Source organism: Xenopus laevis, chromosome 9_10L (genome assembly GCF_017654675.1).
Source record: "Xenopus laevis strain J_2021 chromosome 9_10L, Xenopus_laevis_v10.1, whole genome shotgun sequence".
NCBI classification, from domain to species: Eukaryota; Metazoa; Chordata; class Amphibia; order Anura; family Pipidae; genus Xenopus; species Xenopus laevis.
In genome coordinates, this window is record NC_054387.1 from 8,167,783 (window position 1) to 8,188,771 (window position 20,989).

The window sequence follows — 20,989 nt, forward strand, 5'->3', positions numbered from 1 at the left end:
ATAATAGCAATAGTAGATGTTCCATACCATAGGGTATCATTAATGGAATTGCTAGGTAGGCCTCTACTCAGTAACAACAGCAAACTAGTTTGCAGGCAAAAGAACCACATACACCTAAGCACCCTTGATAAATCCTCCTAGGTGTATGTGTTCTTTGCAATTGTGCTTCTAAGAAGTTCATGCTCTACGATGGAATGTTGCAGTTTCATTGCAGCGGATATGCATAGATTTTATATGTGAATGGGTCGCACCATTTGAACCCACCAGTGGTGGTCCTTTTAGACTAGCGGGCCAAAGTTTTCCAAACAAAAGTATTTTGAAAGTGATTGATAACCTCCTGGATGACATGACGCATCTTTGCTATGAAATGCTCGCATTGAAGAAGTAACGCTTGCAAAAAGTTAACATCGTTGGGTGCCCATGATGGATATTCGCAAATTAGTGAATTGGTGTAGTCGTAGAGCATTTGCGCCTGACGAAGTGGTGAGAGGTGTGCGAAGCTGACGCTGATGAAAATTTGCCCGTTAATGAATCTACCCCTATGTCCTTGCCCAGGTTGTGGCACAGAAAATCTCAATGGGCACTACAGCCCAGCTGCTAATCCTAGGGCACAATCAAAACCAAATATTGTAACAGGATTGCTGATTCAGAACTTCTGTCATCTCTAAAATTTTAAATCTACATCTTGAGAAAATGCCATTTATTGAACAGGTACCCCCACCCACCTTGGAAATAAAGTGGGGGAGGTATGAAAATGTTGGCCAGCTATTCCTTAGCCCACCTCATCCTTTGACTCCCAACAACCTAATACAGTTATTTCTTTACATCTTCATTACATCTGTGTAACTTTGGGACTTAAAATGTTATTGTGCTTTGCCTCAGAGTGACTTAGCAAGAAATAACCATAATTTTCTTGTGCTCATTTTGACTTCACTTATGGATTATTGGTGATGGGTTCTCTCAGACCAAACCAGCTTAGACATTGGTTGGGTGTTGGCGTTAGTATCAATACTTCTTTCATGTCTTTTGTTGGCTAACCTCTGGGTTGATTTTATCATCATATCCAATTCCATTCACTTCACACCCGTCTTACCTAATGATGTATTAAAGTCCAGTTGATTTCTTAATGATGTATTAAAGTATGTCCAGTTGATTTCTTTTGTCCTCGTCGAGTCCCAGTAGAATGCTCTACTGGTTGCAATGAGCTTCAACAAGAAAAGAAAAACAGGTTTGTCAAAGGCGCACACCTTGGCATGCATCACTTTTAAGCACCATACTTCTTTCCAGCATTTTGCTACTATATCTACTTTATTTCCTTCGTTATATCTACTTTATCTTTCATTCTTATTCAGGAAAAATGCCACTACTTCTACAGGATTTCATTTTAGCCTCAACCTGTTCCTTTCTATTAAATGAAGGAGAGTAGTCTTTCTAGTGGAGGCCAACTGGATCGACATGGCAAACCAAGGCATTTGACCTTAACTTAGTCAAAGGCTTTTGTTATAGACCAGTGATCCCCAACCGGTTGCTCACAACCCCTTGGATGTTGTGCTTGGTGGTCTCAAAGCAGGTGCTCATTTTTGTATTTCAGGCTTGGAGGCATGAGTTAGTTGCATAAAAAAAAACAGGTGTACTGGCAAATAGAGCCTATTGTAGGCTCTCAGTCCACATGGGGCTAGCAAATTGCAGCCATTTTTTTGCATCCCCGGGGACTTATATCATGTTTGTGTTGCTCCTCAACTCTTTTTACATTTGAATGTGGCTCATGGGTAAAAAAAGACTGGAGATCCCTATAATAGACCATCTGGTGCTGGCAGTCTGTAAAATGGTTAAAGAATTCCAGTGTGCAATATGGAGTGGGGGAGAGAGAGAGAATTTTAGTTTGCAATATAGTGTGGCGGAACAAATACCCAACACCAAATGGCAGAAAGAGGCAAGAGTTTATGTGGGGTTATATTTATAAATGTATAAAAATGTTTAAAATGTACAAGTGCTGCTTAATAAACTTACCTGATTTAAAGCTTATTACGCATTTCTTTAGGGAAACAATATGGCGCCCCCATATGTAGAAATACAAATATACAGAGTTTACTGCAGTGTTTCTGTCTTTGTGTTGGGTTCTTTGGGTTGCAGTACATCAAAAGCAAGACTTAAAGATCTGAAGGGATCATTCCAGGCCAAGTCATAGACGTGTGAAACTCAGACAACAAAGTGTTTAACTTTTATTCTAGTGGAATATTCCTATATTTGAACCAGAAATCTCAGTTTTCTTAACACATTAGCACAAACTTGCTGGACTTCACTGTTTGGTAACACAGAGCCAGCAATAAATCACCTAGCAGAGCACTTCCCTGATCTCCAGCCATTCCTCTTGGGAAGAGTTAAAATGCAAATTCTGCTCCAGATGCAATCAAAGACTCTGCAGGATTAGCCTAAAGTAAATCTCTCTGCCACATGTGGAGGAACAGGTTGCTTGCTGAGGTCAGTCCTCAATCTGCTGCTTTCTTTTCCTAGCGGAGTCTCAGCCACTGCTTCAGGTACAGTAGGAACGCTCCTTTTGCAATGACTGTATATATATATATATATACAGCTATATATATTTTTTTTAGGTTATAAAACTAGGTCTGCATTTCCCCAGTGAGGGGTAAAACTATACCAGGGACTATTAACTTGTAATATGTTTGTAACTTAATAAATTGTATAAAGATAGGAAGCATAAAATTAAATATTTCTCTACTAATAATACTTTTTAATACGAAATTCTAATGATATTGGGCAAAAAATGAAATATAATAATTTTACATTTTTCTTAGCAAAGAATTTTTTTAAATTTTGTATGTTTTTTATTTTGTGTTATGTTTTTGTCAATTTAATTTCTTTTAACCAAAGAAATACTGTATAACATAGCAGCATTTTACAATAAGTCTTTTGTGTGTTTTTTTAACAATTTAAATTGACAGGGAGTATTTATTTCATTTGGATAATTTGTTATATTAATTATTCCCTTTTTTTGAATAAGATTTCTATCCAGAAGGAAAGCCGATCCAAGACAGAGCAGTAGACTGAAAGAATGACTTTGATACACCATCACATCTTTTTCTCTGGAGTTTTCCTGTGGATTACACCATTGTCAAGTGCTTTTCTCTTGGACAGAGCTACTGAACTGCTGAGTCTTTCCAACCGAAATCAAACCGAGCACATGTTTGGCACTGGGATTCCCAGAATCAGGAGGAAGCGTTACATTTCTCCCAGAGACATGAGCGCTTTATTGGACTATCATAACCAAGTGCGGTCGAAAGTATTTCCTCCAGCTGCTAATATGGAATACATGGTAAGTTCATCTTCCAGGAGGGAAGTGCATTTTTAGCGATTCTATTAGACTCCTGCTGAAATTACTGCCAGTGTCTTGGACAACTTTGTAAAACTGTCACTTTATGTGTATTTAAGGGAAAATAAATAATAATAAAGGGAAAGTTCTTGTAAAAAATACTAAGTATGTAATAGATTGATCTATAAATAACAAATGTTTTATGGGTTTTTAGATATTGGGATATTAGTTCAGTTATTTTCCTTCTTCTCGCAACCTTCTACAGTTTATTTCCAAGCACATGACCTTCATTATGGTTTCTAACCATTGAATGGTTGATGGGGAATGTAATAACCTAGCACAGGGATGCCCAACCTTTTGAACCTGTGAGCAACATTCAGATGTAAAAGGAGTTGGGGAGCAACACGAGCATGAAAAATGGTTGATGGGGAATGTAATAACCTAGCACAGGGATGCCCAACCTTTTGAACCTGTGAGCAACATTCAAATGTAAAAGGAGTTGGGGAGCAACACGAGCATGAAAAATGTTCTTGGGGTGCCAACGAAGTGCTGTGATTGGCTATTTCATAGCACCTATGTGGACTGTCAACCTACACGAGGCTCTGTCTCACAGTACATTTGGTTTTTATGCAACCAAAACTTGCCTCCAAATCAGTAATTCAAAAATATCACTTGTGTGTGATGCCACTAGGAGCAAGATCCAAGGGGTTGGAGAGCACCATGTTGCTCATAAGCTACTGGTTGGGGATCACTGCCCTAGCATGTAATATTGGCATTGCATCTGTGCCAGATTCATGTCCTTAGGGGCATCGGAGATTTTGCATTTGTATGTTACCTAAAACTAAGTGATTTGTGGGTTTACACACGGGATGATTGAAAATAAAAATGGGAGCACGTGTGGGTTCAGGCAGATGAGAGCTCAGATTCATACCAGGTCTATCTATTACTATGACATCATACTATCCCCCTTCTTTCAGCGGTGCCGTCCCCCACATTCAATAATGTCATCCAGTTTTTTTCTGGGCTGGAAGGACAGCAGGGCCCTTTGGATTTGGAAGAGGTGGGCGTTTCTTGGAAAATTTCTGAACCATAGGTCACTGATTCACATCTAGTTTCTACTCATTCTTAGGTTTTTTTGCATTCCCATGATGCACTCCTCCCATTGGCTTAAGGTTGTGCACATTTTTTTTTTACTTCCTTGTTTGTGTGACAAAAAGTCACGTCATTTTTTTGGATTCGTCCAAATGCTAAAGACAAATGGAACTATTCCCAAGCAAGCAGGGGAAAGTAACTATTAAATATTTGGATTTGGCCACTATTATATTGCGCTTTGTGCAATTTTGTATTTGTGGAAGCATTTTTTAGCGTTAAAAAACGTAGATTTTACTAATTACTCTAATACAAGTTAATGGAATTTGTATTTTTCCACGTGGTTGGCTTTTAGATGTTTTCAAGCATTCTTTGTGGATTTCGAGGTTTTTGTATTAGTATTTGGATTAGTTGCACATTTTTATTTGACTGTTTAATATAGTGCTTGCCATTCATGGTTTTTGAGAAAATTAGTTTTTTCATGGTTCCTGAAACCGCTAAAATCAGAATGTTGATAAATGGGCCTCTTAATCTAGAGTGGTCAATTTTGTCAGACATTTTTTCCGATCTTAAACGTTAAATTCTCTTTGTTATTCAATAAAGTCTTCCCCTTACTTTGTGTGTATGTTCATTAAAGAGACCGGGGACAGCTCATTTGGCATTCCCTGTAGGCACCATCTTGTGGTTATTAATAGATATGGCATGTAGAAGATCTAGTAACCCATAGCAACCAAGACATTGGAGCATAAATGCTGCTGCTTTTTGGTTGATATTGGTAACCAAACTTATAATACATTTTGCATCTCTCTTATTTTACTTTACAAAGTAAATTACATTACATACATTAGAGTCAACTTTAAGTACCATGTAGACAATGATATTCAAGGACCATTTGCAAATGTCCTCCTTTGTATTTTAAGTTTCACTTTAGAAAGGCGAATAGTTCCTTTTTTGTCACATCAAGGCCTGTGAACGAAATAAAAGATTCCCCCATTACATAACCCTGATGTTAATCAAATAACGAAACATTTAAGAATGCAGTCCTAACTGATGTTTTTTTTGAGCTAGGGAAAATGTTCATGTTCGGTCTGGCAGTGGTCTATAGGTTTTTTTGTTTATAACAGGGAGATCTGCCCTAAAGTGTGGGTGCTGTGGGTTTGCAGCTAATCCAAGACTATCATTTGGGCTATTCACACAATTTTATATTTTTGCTCTGAATAAAAAAAAATTGTGGTTTGTGGACCACATATTTGAAATATATGAAATCATATTACATTGAAGAGGGGAGCACTATAAAAAGATTCTAGGAAATACATTTGGACCTTTGTAGGGAGTACCTGTACAAATATGATGGATGGTGTAGGGCACTTCTCAGTCTGTGGACTTATGCCAACAGGTTTGTATTGCATGCAAGGGGTACCATTTCCCCCAACATTTAAATTACTCTGACTTTTGAAGGATGAGAGCAAAACGTATGTCTCCATGACCCAATTTTTTTTTTAAATTTACAGTTATGAGCTATACAGTTTCTGTTCATACATTCTCTTTTCTGTACCTAAACCTCTTTGTATCACTCTTTGCCTGAACAGGACCTTGGGTGGACTTTAACTGGTGCTGATAGAGCCCACACTTTGTTGAAAGGTGCACAGCCTCAGCTGAGTACTATGCTGGCCGAACTAGGTTCCTACTGGTGATGCGCAGGTCGACAAAAAGTTAGTCCAGGCCTGTCCATTCCCAACCTGAAACTATGTAAGTCATTATTGATATACCCATGTCAAACATGATTCTCTAATGTCACTAGAAAGGGTATAGCAGCAGGGTCGGACTGGACCGGTGGGCCACACGGAAAAAACCTGGTTGGCCCCGCTGGGCCAGTCCCCACTTCCTCTACTACTTTTCCTGCCGCAGGTACTCTTCCTGCTGCGGGGCCCAGTGCGTGCATGCGGGCACATGTTTTACAGGGTGGCTCAGCGAGGGGGGCTCGGGAGGGGACCCGGTGGGCCTACGATAGCAGCCCCGGTGGGCCTACGATAGCAGCCCCGGTGGGCCTACGATAGCAGCCCCGGTGGGCCTACGATAGCAGCCCCGGTGGGCCTACGATAGCAGCCCCGGTGGGCCTACGATAGCAGCCCCGGTGGGCCCTGGGCCCCTCAGTCCGACTCTGCATAGCAGGAATGGCTATATAAAAAAACACCTTCAGAAGGAGGAGGAAACATAGTGCATTGATGTTGCGGGCAGTGTGGGACTGATTTGTTCAGCCCATCCATGATCTGTTAACTTTGGCCCCAACCCATAGCTAAACCTGTGGGTTTTGGCCCAGCCGGTGCAACATTAGTTCTGATTTTTTAAACCTTGATTATTTTCTGGTCAAGGTTTTAGGGGGAAAACTTGAATTTTTCATGAAATGGCATATGTCACATATGTCCCTTTTGACATTGTGATCTGTGCTGAATAATATGTAAAATGTTGGGGTTTTCAGACAAGAATCGGAAAAGTCGAGTTTTTGCAGCGAATACTCAATAAAATTGAGTTTCTGGAGCGTCAATCGTACGATTCTATTTTGTCTTGCTGTTTTGTTTTCGAGAAAAACTATTGATAAATTTATTAAAATAGTGAGGAGTTTGGTTGAATTTGTTAGTTAATTTGAGTTTTAGTAAATGTGCCCCCTAATGTTGACAGCCATGTTGGGACATATACATGCGAATGTTGAGCAAGTGCTTCAAAGGCCAGGACACTATAAGGGGCAGATTTATCAAGGGTCGAATTTCGAAGTAAAAAATACTTTGAAATTCGACCATCGAATTGAAATACTTTGACTTTGAAAATCGAAATCAAAGTATTTTTCACCGAATTTGACCATCGAACGATCGAAGTAAAATTGTTCGATCGAACAATTAGATTGTTTGAATCGAACGATTTTAGCGTACGATCGAATGATTTTACTTCGGTGTGAAGACTTACAAAATGGTTGTAGAAGTTCCCCATAGGCTAACATAGCACTTTGGCAGATTTAATTTGGCGAAGTATTGAAGTTGAAGTTTTTTGAAAGAGACAGTACCTTCATTATCGAATATTCTAATGATTTTTACTCGTAGTATCCTATTCGATGGTCGAAGTATCCAAAAAATTACTTCGAATTTTTTTACTTAGAAAATTCCTCGAATTCACTTCGACCCTTGATAAATCTGCCCCTAAGTGTGCGTATGCGTGACAACGCGTATTCAACCCTGGAGAAACTATTTTTATGCCACAGCTGCCCTTTAGGCAAAGGAAACAAAATATAAGTACATGAAACTTGGATATAGGTAAAAGAAAAGTGCATGTACAAATAAAAATTGTGTGGACAAAATAAAAATGATGTGTACAAAATGTTGTCTGAAAAAGGATTATTGGAACGTAAAAAACATTTCGAAAAAAGCTTGCAAGTTTATTCCCATTTAAAAGTCTCATTAGCAATCTTATTTTCCAATGCAGGATCTACTAATTATATTGGATTGTAAATATGACGCAGTATTTATATTTCATTGCACAGAGCTTGAGAAGTGACTCCTGTTTCTTTGATCCCTAGATCACCATGAGTCAAGCAAAGTTAACTACAGAAAGCACATTAAACTGTTTATGTTTGAGCAACATTGTAATTACCCTCTTCATTTCCACCTTGGCTTTTGCACATTTTACCCAGAGCTTCACAACGTTTACATTTGGCATATATAAAGTTTCCTTCATGTTCAAATACTCCAGTTTTTTATTTGACCTGTTCTATCCCAGTCGTTCCATGTAAAATTAAAATCACAATTTGTTTTGTAAAAATAAAGTACGATTTGTACAATTCCTAAAAACCCATTAACATTTTCCCGGACGTTCATAAAGGTTCATTTATGAAACAGTATTTTTAAGTCAGCCGACATCTTAAACTTTACTTCATGCCTAAAATAAGGTGTATATATAGCAATATATAATGAGCTCCACTGACTTTGACATATCGAGCTAATTAGAGAAAGCTTAAGAGATGCTGTTATTTTTGGTTTTGACTAACATTGAACGTTCTCCATGATGGATATATATTAAGTGCAGTCCAAATATTATTCCTTTTAGCTGGACTCACAACCAAGAGGAACTGGAAAGCTTGTGGTGTTTGTCATTGAGACTTTATATTCAGCTGGGCTATAGTGTAGATCTTCCAGATGTTTTACTCAAAAGAACGTACAGCTGGGTTGTGTCCAAAATCTTCTCTATGGATAAATCACTGACTGTAACACTCTAATGGGGTAGTTTCTTAAAAGGCATAAAGATGGCCCAGGTCCAGTAACTCATAGTACACATCGAGCGTGTGCTTTCACGTAGGGGACCAGTTAAAGGGCATGTAAAGTCTAAAATAAGGCTAGAAATGCTGTATTTTGTATACTAAATATAAACATGAACTTACTGCACCACAAGCCTAATCAAACAAATAATTTATGCTTTCAAAGTTGGCTACAGGGGGTCACCATCTTGTAACTTTGTTAAACATCTTTGCAAGACTAAGACTGTGCACATGCTCAGTGTGGTCTGGGCTGCTTAGGGACCGTCATAAACAAAGCTGCTTGAGTTCTGCATGGTTGGGAAGTAAGGCGGGGGCTCCCCCTGCTGTTCATAAGTATGATTGTTTCCCTGCAGAGCAGTTAGGGACCGTCTGACAATTCCTATACACAGCAGTAAATAAAGGGAGAATTTCACTGCATACAGTCAGGGTTCTTATAAAAACGGTACACATTTTTTAATAAAAGTATATTGGAGATAGGTAAAAATGGGATTTTATTCTTTTGCCTTTACATGCCCTTTAATGGTACCTGCTCATTGGTTGCTGTAGTTGAATAGAACTGTATAAGACTTACGACATTAACAACTAAAACCAAAAGAATTGCGGGGGAAAAATTGTCTGATTGTAGTTTAAAATCTTGCAGTGCACATTGTTGTAACCAGTTTTATGATGTGAAGGTTGGACAAAAGTGTTGAGATAACAAGTTTATGAAGCCACAGTTTTTGGCAGATGAGATCTCGTTGAATTAATTTAGCAAAACCCATTTTCTTGGAAGTCTCAGTCCTAGGAAATTTCTCTTCTCTCAACATTTTCAGACGATTTTCTAAAATGAGATGTGAAACAAGGGCAGAAGGTTAAGTAGCTTGTAGGTAAAGTTTGGTGAGGTCCTTTCTGTGATACCTTCTGGTCTTTTTCTTGATCCTTATTTGAAAAGAAATTACTTTTCTATTATTTTTTTTCCAAAATGCAAAAGGAAGGTTTGTGCATAATAGGGCCACTCTTGCCATGACCTTGCCTCAGGCAGCAGTGAGCGGATAGTTATCAGGAGTGACAAAAGAGCATTACAACAAAGCTTGGCGGAATTATTATTTGCAGTACTTTCCATCTTGAAGAAATCTATAGATGTATGAGTGAGTCTGAACCAGTATCTAATACTTATAAGATATGAATGATGCAGTGTTTTACAGTAGACATTAAACCAATTTTCTTCTGATTGTCTGTAGGTTTGGGATGAGAGGTTAGCAAAGTCTGCAGAGTCGTGGGCAAATCAATGCAAGTGGGACCATGGACCTAATCAACTCATGCGCTATGTAGGGCAAAATCTCTCCGTTAATTCTGGCAGGTAATGTTTTTCTGAGAGGTAGAACTCTGATTCAACATTGCCGCTTTAGAGATGGAAAATGTTACCAATGCAAGGCAGCCACCACTTTAGGGGCGGGACGTGTACAAATGTTTGGTCTGGCTGTACAAATGGTATAGGAAAATAGAACAGATTGTATAGTGGTAAAAAAAATGATTCTTGTTTTGCAGATATCGCTCAATAGTGGATCTTGTGAAAGGATGGTACGATGAAAGGCAACATTATTCATTTCCCCATCCCAGAGAGTGTAATCCCAGCTGCCCTAACAAGTGCACTGGAGCAGTGTGCACACACTATACCCAGGTACCAGATGAGTCCCTTCTGTCTGGGTTTGCCAACAATGTGCAGTCCATGAATGAATGAAAAAAGTAATTGATGCTTCATAGTTTGCTCTCATGGTTTGAGGTTAATCTGCTCTGATAAAATCAAACTTGACCAGATGATTTTTGGCCAATGGCCATTTCCATTGCCCTTCTCAGTGAAGTTATAAGGACTCTGAACAGTCTTAAGGTGGCCATAGACTCAAAGATCCGCTCGTTTGGCGACATCGCCAAACGAGCGGATCTTTCCCCGATATGCCACTAACGGCATGGCTATATCGGGGGTAATTCGAACGTTCGGCCGTATGGCCGACCGATCGAATTAGGATGCGCCAAGGGTCTCTCCAAGGGTCGGTCGGTTAAAAATCAAACCTTCCCGATCAATATCGTGGCCAGATATCGATCGGGAAGACCCGTCGGAAGCCCCCATACACGGGCAGATAAACTGTCAAATCGGTCCAAATGACCGATAACAGCAGCTTTATCTGCCCGTGTATGGCCACCTTTACTATCTCAGTTTCTGGTTGGTGTGAAATAGATCACAAATCACCCATTTGTGTTGACTGGAGAATTGCAGGGGGTTCTGTTTGCATATTGTCAACAGGTCCCATACCCGTGCTTTGCTTTTTTCTTTTTTTTTTCTTTTTGAAACCTAAGAAACAATGGAGTATTGTGCAAGGCACACTCTTCAAACTGAGCCAATAACACCATTATTAAATCTAAGGAAGAACACCAAAAAGCAAAGTCATTATTTACCCAAAGGGTAAATTAATAATAGTTTACTGGTCCTACAAACCTCAGTTTTCTGCTGTTATATCTAAATCAAAACATGATCCCACTGTTTGCTAGGGAAATCATTAGCCGTTCCAGTGAAATGTTCTGTTTATGACTGTATTCCTAACGTTTTATACAAGCACACGCATGATTTCAGCTTCATTCTGGGGAAGTCCAATTTCACTTTATTCAGTACTGTTTAGGTTGATTCTATCACTAGTGTGACTAACTGGTTTCCGGGATGTATTGCTAATTTCATTGAACCTGATCACCCCTTACATCAATGAATTATAAAAAAGGAAAAAAATTGTGTAGTTCCAAAGGACCTTTTTCAGAGCTAAGACAAGTATCTAAACTCCCACGAATCTGTGACCAAAAAGATTATTTTTAACATAACCGATTTGGTGGATGGGTTCCATCTTGGAAGTGTGTTGAAGTTTTTTCACTCTTGACAAGGGTGATATTGCCAATGGTTCAGTGGACCGAGGGTGAGACTTTTTAAAGGTGCCCAAGAATGTAAATGATGAAGCAATATATTGATACAATGGTGAAACCCTTCAAAAGACTCCATTTCAAAATATATTCCTTCTTGTTCACTTTTATATAAAAGCCTGTCTTCTCCCAGTACATAGACAGGAAAGGACCATGTTACACGGGGACATAAAGGAGCAGATGCCAAAACATAACCTTTATTGAGTATATTAAATACCCATGACCATACCCATGTAAACTGTGTCCATCTATTTGCCAATTTACACATAGAAGCAACCAGATGTGGACATCTTCTCCTAGAATATAAATTGGGCTCAGCACACACTGTTCTGTAGACTTGCTTGTAGCTCAGGTCATAGACACAAGTGCACATCACTCATACTGTAAAACAAGGCTTTTATTCAGTGCCACATCTGTTCCATACCTGCCCACAAGGTGTTCTGAGGTTTGGTTTTATTCCGGTTAATGATGGTAAAGGAGAAGATTGGTTTCCTGAGATCCACATTTTGCTCACTCTCAATCCTTAACTGTAATAAAACCCATGTTGTCCTTGGCAGTCTGTCTTAAATCCTTTCTTGGGGAAAAAGTAAAACTCAAGGCTGTCAAAAACTGCTGACTGTCCAGTCTTTACCATGTGCATTCAGTGTAACCTGGGATGTCAAATAAACCATTACAGCATCATCGCTGGCCGACAGACAGACATTGAAACCAACCTTTGACGTAACAGATGTACCCATCTTCGGTTGGAATTTTGTGAAAGATCTCATTCAGACATATCCTGACATTGTTTATATTGGCTGGTTCATTTTCCAACAGCTGGTATGCTGGCTGCACGATCAGATTCAGTTCTAGCATTGCAATGATCTCTTTTCTTTGCCTTCCTAAGTAACCACGGAGGTGATTAATTTCAAATTTATTTTGTATTTATGCTGCCTTATTTTTTCTTTTCTGCTTTATTGTATATATAACCTTGTATATTCAGAGCCAATTTCAAGGAATGATGTAATTCCTGAAGGAGTGTGCAAAGTACCCTGCCACATTTAGACACAATTTGGCTTGGAGCATGTTTAAAGCCGCCCATACACGGCCCCATAAAAGCTGCCGACAGACCGAGCCGGCACCTTATTGGCCCGCGTGTGGGGCCATCCGACGGGCTTCCTTGAACGATATCTGGCCGAAAGTCAGCCACATCTCGATCGTGCAGGTTAAAAAATCAAGTACAGACAGATCGCATCCGTATCTATGCGTGTATGCGGTCCCGAGATCCGACTGCCCGTATTGGATCCATTCTGATCCAATCGGATCCATTCTGATCCAATCGGATCCATTCTGATCCAATCGGATCCATTCTGATCCAATCGGATCCATTCTGATCCAATCGGATCCATTCTGATCCAATCGTTAGGGCCCATGATCGGATTAGCTGATATTGCCCACTTCAATGTGGCAGATTGGGGAGAGATCTGCTCGTTTGGCAATATCGCCAAATAAGCACATCTCTACGTCTATGGCCACCTTAAGATGCATCTGCCCCCTCGAAGAAAGAACTAAAATCGGAATGTTGCTTTAAATGATAATGTATATGTACCCTTAAATGAGGGTTTTTCATCTATATTATCCATAACTTCTCTCAGGCTGGGCCAACAGTAGCTGTTTTGGTCTCCCCAATGGGGGGCAGCCATATCATTTATCTATTCACTACCTGGTGAATAGAGCATTTGTCATTGGACAAATTGAATCGCATTTTAAGGCACCAGTGGTTCTCGGCAGGAACTGTGGGGGAAAAAAATAAACAATCATATATATTATATATTCCTAACTCAAGCAGGAACACAACTTTAATTTAAAAGGCAACTTGACCTGGTGCAGGTAAAGTATTAAGCATAAAAGGACAGTATTACACTCAACCGTAACCTCCAGTGGTCAGTTTACTTGGTTTCACCATGAAATATCACTTGAGCGAATCTTATAGCAGACATGAAATTCTTGTTTTAAGAAGAGAGTTTGTTATAAGAAAATTCATTATTGGCCAGTGAAGGAGGCACCATATTAACATGTTCAACTTTCTATTTCAGATGGTATGGGCATCATCCAACAGAATAGGGTGTGCCGTCAATATCTGCAGCAATATAAACGTCTGGGGCAGTACGTGGAGGCAGGCATCATTCCTAGTGTGCAATTATTCAATAAAGTAAGTCTTTTCTCTCTTCAAATGGCCAAAAGACAGTCATTATTTGTTAAAAATAATGGAAGAGCCCTATGACTGGAACATGGGAACCCTTAAATAAAGATGGATCCTGTTAACTTCATTGCTAAATTTATAGCTAATGGCTGTAATTTGTTTGTGTTCGGGGGAGGGATTAAACACAACATCAAAAATATACATTATGGGGCAAATTTATCAAGGGTTGAATTTCAAAGTAATGGGAGTTTTTTTTGATCTCCCATAACATAATAAAAAATGTATTAATTTTTCTGTGGGTGATCGTATTCGATTTGAAGTATTTTCAAAATAAATAACATTTTTAAAAATACACCAATTGACTCCAAATGGGTTCTAGGAGGTCCCCCATAGGCTAAAACAGCAATTCTGCAGGTTTTAGATGGCAAATGGTTGAAGACAGTAGATGATCAATTTAAAAATTATTTAAAATTCAATTTGATTTTGGACTATTCCCTAGTCAAAGTACACAAAAATAGCTTAAAACTAGAATTTTTTTTTTTACTTATGATTTTCAATTTGACCTTTGGTAAATCTGCCCCTATATAACCTGTAATATAATCTCAATAATAGTAGTGATATCCCATATGGATTTAAGTTGGAAAATGGATAAGAATAGGGTGTGTAAGTATGTTAGGCCTTGATAGAAGGAATAATGAGACACTGTGGGGTCTGATTAGAAACTTTCGGAATATTCTGTTGTTTATTTAATTTTTTATTCTTTATTTAAAATACAGCTTTTTATTTTTACTGTCAATGGAGGAAAACACAAATTGCATTAAAATTTTCATTAACAGATGTCAGCATTCTTTTTCAATAGACCCGTACAATACAATTTGCACAGAATTTCTGTGGACTCGTTCAATTAGTAGTGGATGTTTTCCTTCTCTGTCCTTCTGCATCAAATCAATGCTTTGATGGAGCAGTCTTGTGTAGGATGGAATGTCAGATCAATAAACAGTGTAAATGTTCTACAGTACACTGCCTCCTTACATTGCTCTGCACTGAACCATGACTGCCCCAATAAAGGAAAAAAAATGTACTGCTGCTCCTTTGTAGGAAGCAAGAGTAGGTCTAGAAAATGATTCTTCCTAATCACATGGATTTGTTCCTCCTGTTTGGAGAATAGCATTTTGCTTATTTTGGCAAGAGTAGTGACAGTTTGTATTTATTTACTCATTTAATCTCCATAATTACCAATAAATTAATACTCGGGCCAAATTGAAACCTTTCAGTAATATTTATCCTAGTAATAAATACATCATTGAGATGCCTACACAAACCGGTGACAACAGTATAGACACCAATACCTCGAAAACTTACACAAACTGGCACTGTATTAAACGTTTGTAGAATGGCCGTTTGTTTCAGTTGTAGCTTTTAGTAAGTTAATGTTGTATTTTTTTTTTAAAGTCAAATTTTTTTTAAATTTATTAAAGCCCGATGCAGCGAAAAGCCTGAATCTGAAAATCCGCCATCTCAGACCTGCCAATGGTGTGTATAAAGCTGGCCATAGACTCAAAGATATCGCCAAAAGAGCGGATCTTTCCCCGATATGCCAATAACGGCATGGCTACATCGGGGGTAATTCGAACGATTGAATTACGATACACCAAGGGGCTCCGACGGGTCGGTCGGTTAACAATCGAACCTTCCCGATCAATATCGTGGCCAGATATTGATCGGGAAGACCCGTCGGAAGCCCCCATACTCAGGCAGATAAGGTGTCAAATTGGTCCAAGACTCCAAACGACCGATATCGGCAGCTTTATCTGCCTGTGTATGGCCACCTTAAGTCAATAGCAGAGGTGTCACGCTCATATTTTGACGTTTCTGTTGTCTGCACTGGAATTAGCTCGAAAATCTGACCCTTCAAACTTTTCGGGCAAAAATTCAAAGCCCGAATTTTTTGGATTTTTGATTGAAATCCAGCACAGTCCACAGAAACTGTGGAAATGACTCAGGAAATGTATGACTCAGGTTTTTGCTTGATTTTATAGAGTTTTTACCGGAACCAATGAAATTGAGCTTTATTAATAATAAATAAGGTTAACTCAGGTATTAGAGTTTGGTTGTAGTTCTTTTATTTAAATGAGATAAATTCAGATTTTAGTAAATAACCCTCCCCATGCTCATGGTTTTTTACTAGACTTAGGGGCCGATTTATCAAAGATCGAATTGAAAATTTGAATTTCTACTTTATTTTCGTGTAATTAGACTAGAGAATAGTCCAAATTCGATTTGAGTTTAAATTGTTTTAAAAATTTCTAAATTTATCGTGTACTGTCCCTTTAAGAATTCATATTTGACTATTCGCCATCTATAACCTGCCGAATTCGTGTTTTAGCCTATAATCAATTTGGAGTCGTTTGATTAATTTTTAAATCTTTTTTTGATGCAAAAACTTGAATCGAATTCAAGTTTGCAGGTCTATCCTATTCACCTGTACTTACAAAAATTTTTAATAAATTTCGATTGGTCCGGTTTTCTTTTTCGAATTTTGAGTTTATGGGAGTTTTTAGAAGCTCCCATAAACTCACAATTCGACCCTTGATAAATCTGCCCTTTAAGGTATGGAACTCCAAATTACAGAAAACCTCAGGTCCTGAGCATTCTGGATAACAGGTCCCATACCTGTATTTGGCTTTGCGTGTTAAATTAAAATGATAGTGTTTTTTTTTCTTTCTTGAAATGCATTTTGCCTAACTTTATCCTAATTTTCTTCTTCTAGGGGAAACTGGATAGGAGAAGCTCCATATAAGTTAGGGCGCCCTTGCTCTGCTTGTCCCCCCAGTTACGGAGGTGTCTGTAGCAACAACATGTGTTTCTCAGGGGTGAAGTCCAATAAGCTGACCTGGTTTTAATATGCTATTGTTTTGAATATTTGGGGGCAGAGGGTGATATTTGGGGTGGCTACCAATAAAAATACATGAATATATAGTGTGGATCCCTTTTTAAGGAGGCTAAACCTCCATAAATCTTCATTATTCTCCGCCTTTGTGAATACTTCTGTATGGGCTTGTTTTGTATTTTCTTTTTTTTTACATTTATTTTCAATCAGGAGTGGTGTGTTCCTAAATGACTTCTCTTTTGTATTGTGTAACAGCAGAAAATACCTCAATCCAACATGGTGCGCACTACCATTAAAATATTATGTGAACATCTATAAGATGGCAGTGAGATTCTTTAGCCAAGCAAGAGCAAAAGCTCTGACTATATAACAGTAATGTGACCCAAAATTAATGTGGGATGCTGAACCATTCCACAAGAATTAGAGGTATGGGATCCGTTATCCAGAAAGCTCCAAATTACAGCAAGGCCATCTCCCATAGAGTCCATTTTCTCTGTAATAATAAAACAGTAGCTTGTACTTGATCCCAACTAAGATATAATTAATCCTTATTGGAAGCAAAACCAGCCTATTGGGTTTATTAAATGTTTACAGGATTTTCTAGTAGACTTAAGGTATGAAGATCCAAATTACGGAAAGATCAGTTATCCGGAAAATCACAGGTCCCGAGCATTCTGGATAACAGATCCCATACCTGTATCAATAAAAGCACTGAGATTAAAAAAATGTCCTTAGAAGGAAGCTGCCTATTATCCCTTATCTAAAAAAAAAAAACATGGCGGCTGTTTGGACATGTATTACTAGTTCACAGTGGTTCCTTTTTCTAATGTAACGCCAGGTGGTAGAACACAAGTTTTGTGTGGCACTTTAATGAGTCAATAAACAGATGGATATTGAGACAGTTTATATTTGAGTGGGCTTCTTGAAGTATAGAGAAGAAGGGTCATGGAAATTCAGTTGTTGGAGACCACGCAAAATACAAGGTTTATTTGGCAACAGCTCTGTGGATTCTGAACTCAGAACGCAGAACAAAGAAATCTTAGAGGAGTTACTGATGAGGGAGCATAGAGATGTCATTCTACAGTACAGAAAAACAAAGAACTGCTCTTGCAGCCGAGCAGGTGGTTCTGCCCCCAAGACCAGGGTACTAGTGACCAAGGCCAGCTTGAGACCAGAATCCATCCAAGTCAGAGATGTTCACAGTGGATTCTGCATATACGAAATTGTATTCTCTTTCAGTTCCAAAGTGTGAAAGCGTAACCACAGAAAAGTGACCCAATTTGAGTACTAGGGACAAGAAATCAGGCTGTGGGCTAGTTTACAAAATGCTTCTTATGTGAAAACCAGTGTGAATGGGACTGGTTTGTACTTGATTTTACTGTAGACTCCTGTATTCAGTGGTACATTCTGGTCAACTGCATTGCAGCAAAGCTAGTTAGAGAGGATCCAGAATTTCACTCCACGTTAAACTGAACCACGTAAATGTTTTGCTCTGGGTGAGGTTGTGGAGTAGCAATAATAAGTGTGACATGTTAATTTGCACAATTGTAGTTGTCAGTAGTAGGGATGCACCAAATCCAGGATTCAATTCGGCCAGGATTAGTGATGGGCGAATTTTCGAATAAATTCGGCAAACGCCCGCGAAAATTCGCCCGAAAAAAATTGCTGGCAGCAAAAAAAAAAATTTGCCGCGTCGAAAATAACGGACGCATTTCGCGCAAATTCTCCCATCACTAGTCAGGATTCATCCTTTTTCAGCAGGATTCGGGCGAATCCTTCTGCCTGGCCAAACCGAATCCTAATTTACGGGGAGTGAAATTGCGTGATTTTTTTTATCACAAAACAAGGAAGTAAAAAATGTTTCCCTCTTCCCACCCCTAATTTGCATATGCAAATTAGGATTCGGTATTCGGCCAAATCCAAAATAGTGGATTCGGTGCATCTCTAGTCAGTAGCATCCAATCTGTGTACATTGGGGCCTATTTTGGTAAATTGGCCTCTTTTTGTAAATCAGTATTTTTTTATTGGAAGGAATCTAATAAATGCCTTTGTCATTAGCCTTTCCTAGATCCCTATATAAAGAGAGCACTGCACAATGTATTGTAATGTTGGGGTACAATCAAATCTTTACAACTTTAACAGATGCATTGAAACAGGGCCCCGATCACAAGTGATGGATTTATACCATACCATAAGTGATTTTATTTTTTACTTTGTATGAAGTATGTATGTATGACCTCAAAATAGTTTTTTGTATATTCTGTAAGAATTTTGTAATAAATATGATTTGCTTCTCGTCATTGTATTATGCTTCTTTTTTGGTGATTAGTATGTTTAAAACCTTCCATAGCTACATTTATGTAAGCAAATCATTCTTACATACATTATATATATATATACATATATACATATATACATAATATACCTGTATATAACATAAATACTTAGGGGCACTTTACTAACGGTCGCTGGCGTAACGTCGCTAGCGAAGGAGATAGACTGTAGCGGTACTTCGCTCCCTAACACCTGCCAAATTTGCGCTCTGGCGAATGGACGTAACTACGCAAATTCACTAAGATGTGGATTTTATTGAACGTTGCCTCTTGCGCCAGACTTACCTTCACCACCTCAGACCAGACGAAGTGCAATAGAGTAGATAGGAGTTCCTCAAAACGTAGTTGAAAATTTTTCTAAGTCCCCAAAAAACGCTAGCGTCTTATCCTTTTGCAGGGTGATAGGCTGAAAAAGAGCGTACATTTTTGTTGGGGGTAACTGGCAACATTTCCTAACATATGGAACATAAACTATACACTGGGCTCATGTGTAGGGCAATATAACAACTATTTTATTTTACTAAGGTTTCCCTGGACTTGTGTAATGTAATGTATTTGCTGCAACATATACGTCCATTCAACTTTAACTTACCGCCGTATGCAAATTAGGCAACGCTAGCGTAACTTCGATTTGCTTGGCGCATCAACGCTATTGTTCGACGCCCTAGACGCAACTTCGGATTTGAGTGAATTAGCATTGTCCTGGTGAATCTACTCCTTGCAAAGTTTTGCGCTGTGAGTGAAGCTGTAGATGGCGAATTTTCGTCGGTTAGTAAATTTGCCCCATAGCAATAATCCTTTGCAGTGATCACACCCCATTTAATTTCTGAAATAAGATATTATTTCAGAAATAAGAAAAGATAAAGGCAACACAGAGGTGGACATCAGTCTACTGTTTTTTAGATTGTGTTTTTTCCATCTACTTATTCCATACACAATTTGGGATTATAATCTGTGATCTATAATTTACACTGTAATCTTTAAGAGTTGCTACAATTATATAAATATATATATATTTTGCAGTACAAGAAGCGATGAGAGAAAATTTTTGTTGAGTGAAACTAATTGTCTCGAAACAAAAAAAAATTGTCGTGCATAGACAAATACATTTTGGTGAATTTTTGGCGAAACTAAATGGGTTAGATTCGCCCTTCACTAATTGTAAATATATGTAACTATTTCCTCATTTATGGTCTATCATTACAAATGTTGGTCCATTTACTATGACCCCGAATGCAAGTGCTAAAGCAAAAAAAACTTCTGTCTAGGGTCTGGCTATCCCTAGCATCGCACCAGGCACCAAGTACAGGTCTCCATTGTGGCCTACGTACTCCCTAACTTGCACATCTGAATGATGCCTAAACTTTTTGCCAGCGTTGCCACCGGCAGGGAAATCGCAGGCGCAGACGACAATTCGCTAGTGCACGTGACCGTCGCTAGTGTTTAATCGCACTCTTATCGCCATGCGATAAAGTGCGGATTTTACTGAACGTTACTTCTTTGGTCAGAGTTGACTTCACAGCTAGATCTTCCTCAATCTTCTGTCACTTACGTCATATCCTGTGTGCCGAAAATGCATTAAAGTTCAAAAAACGCTGGCGACTTTTCCCTTTTTTAAGCGGGATTCGCTGCAAAAGTCCTTAGACTTTTTTTGGGTAACCGGTTTTCTCCACACATTTTATAACATATGGAACATTAATTTTACAGTGGGCTCATGTGTAGGGAATTATATTAACTTTCGTCTTAATTAAGGTTCCCTGGACATGTGTAATAAAAAGTGGTAACTTCAACCATTTGCACCAACATTTAGAATAAAGACGTCCATACAACACGCTGTATGCAAATTGTCCTAAGCGCAAGATCACTAGCGAATTTTCGGTAGGCACAAATGAACGCTAGCTCATCTTCGCTATGAAATGCT

General features: G+C 38.7%; 1 protein-coding gene across 1 annotated transcript; it reads left to right on the forward strand.

Moving 5' to 3' along the window:
• Positions 1–2,225: 2,225 nt before the first annotated feature.
• On the forward strand, positions 2,226–17,215 carry r3hdml.L (R3H domain containing-like L homeolog). Its single transcript, XM_018234903.2, has 6 exons — positions 2,226–2,537; positions 3,020–3,331; positions 9,941–10,059; positions 10,248–10,380; positions 13,739–13,854; positions 16,616–17,215. The coding sequence occupies exons 2-6, from the start codon at positions 3,071–3,073 to the stop codon at positions 16,746–16,748; spliced, it is 762 nt and encodes a 253-aa protein (XP_018090392.1). The 5' UTR covers positions 2,226–2,537; positions 3,020–3,070; the 3' UTR covers positions 16,749–17,215.
• Positions 17,216–20,989: the final 3,774 nt, after the last annotated feature.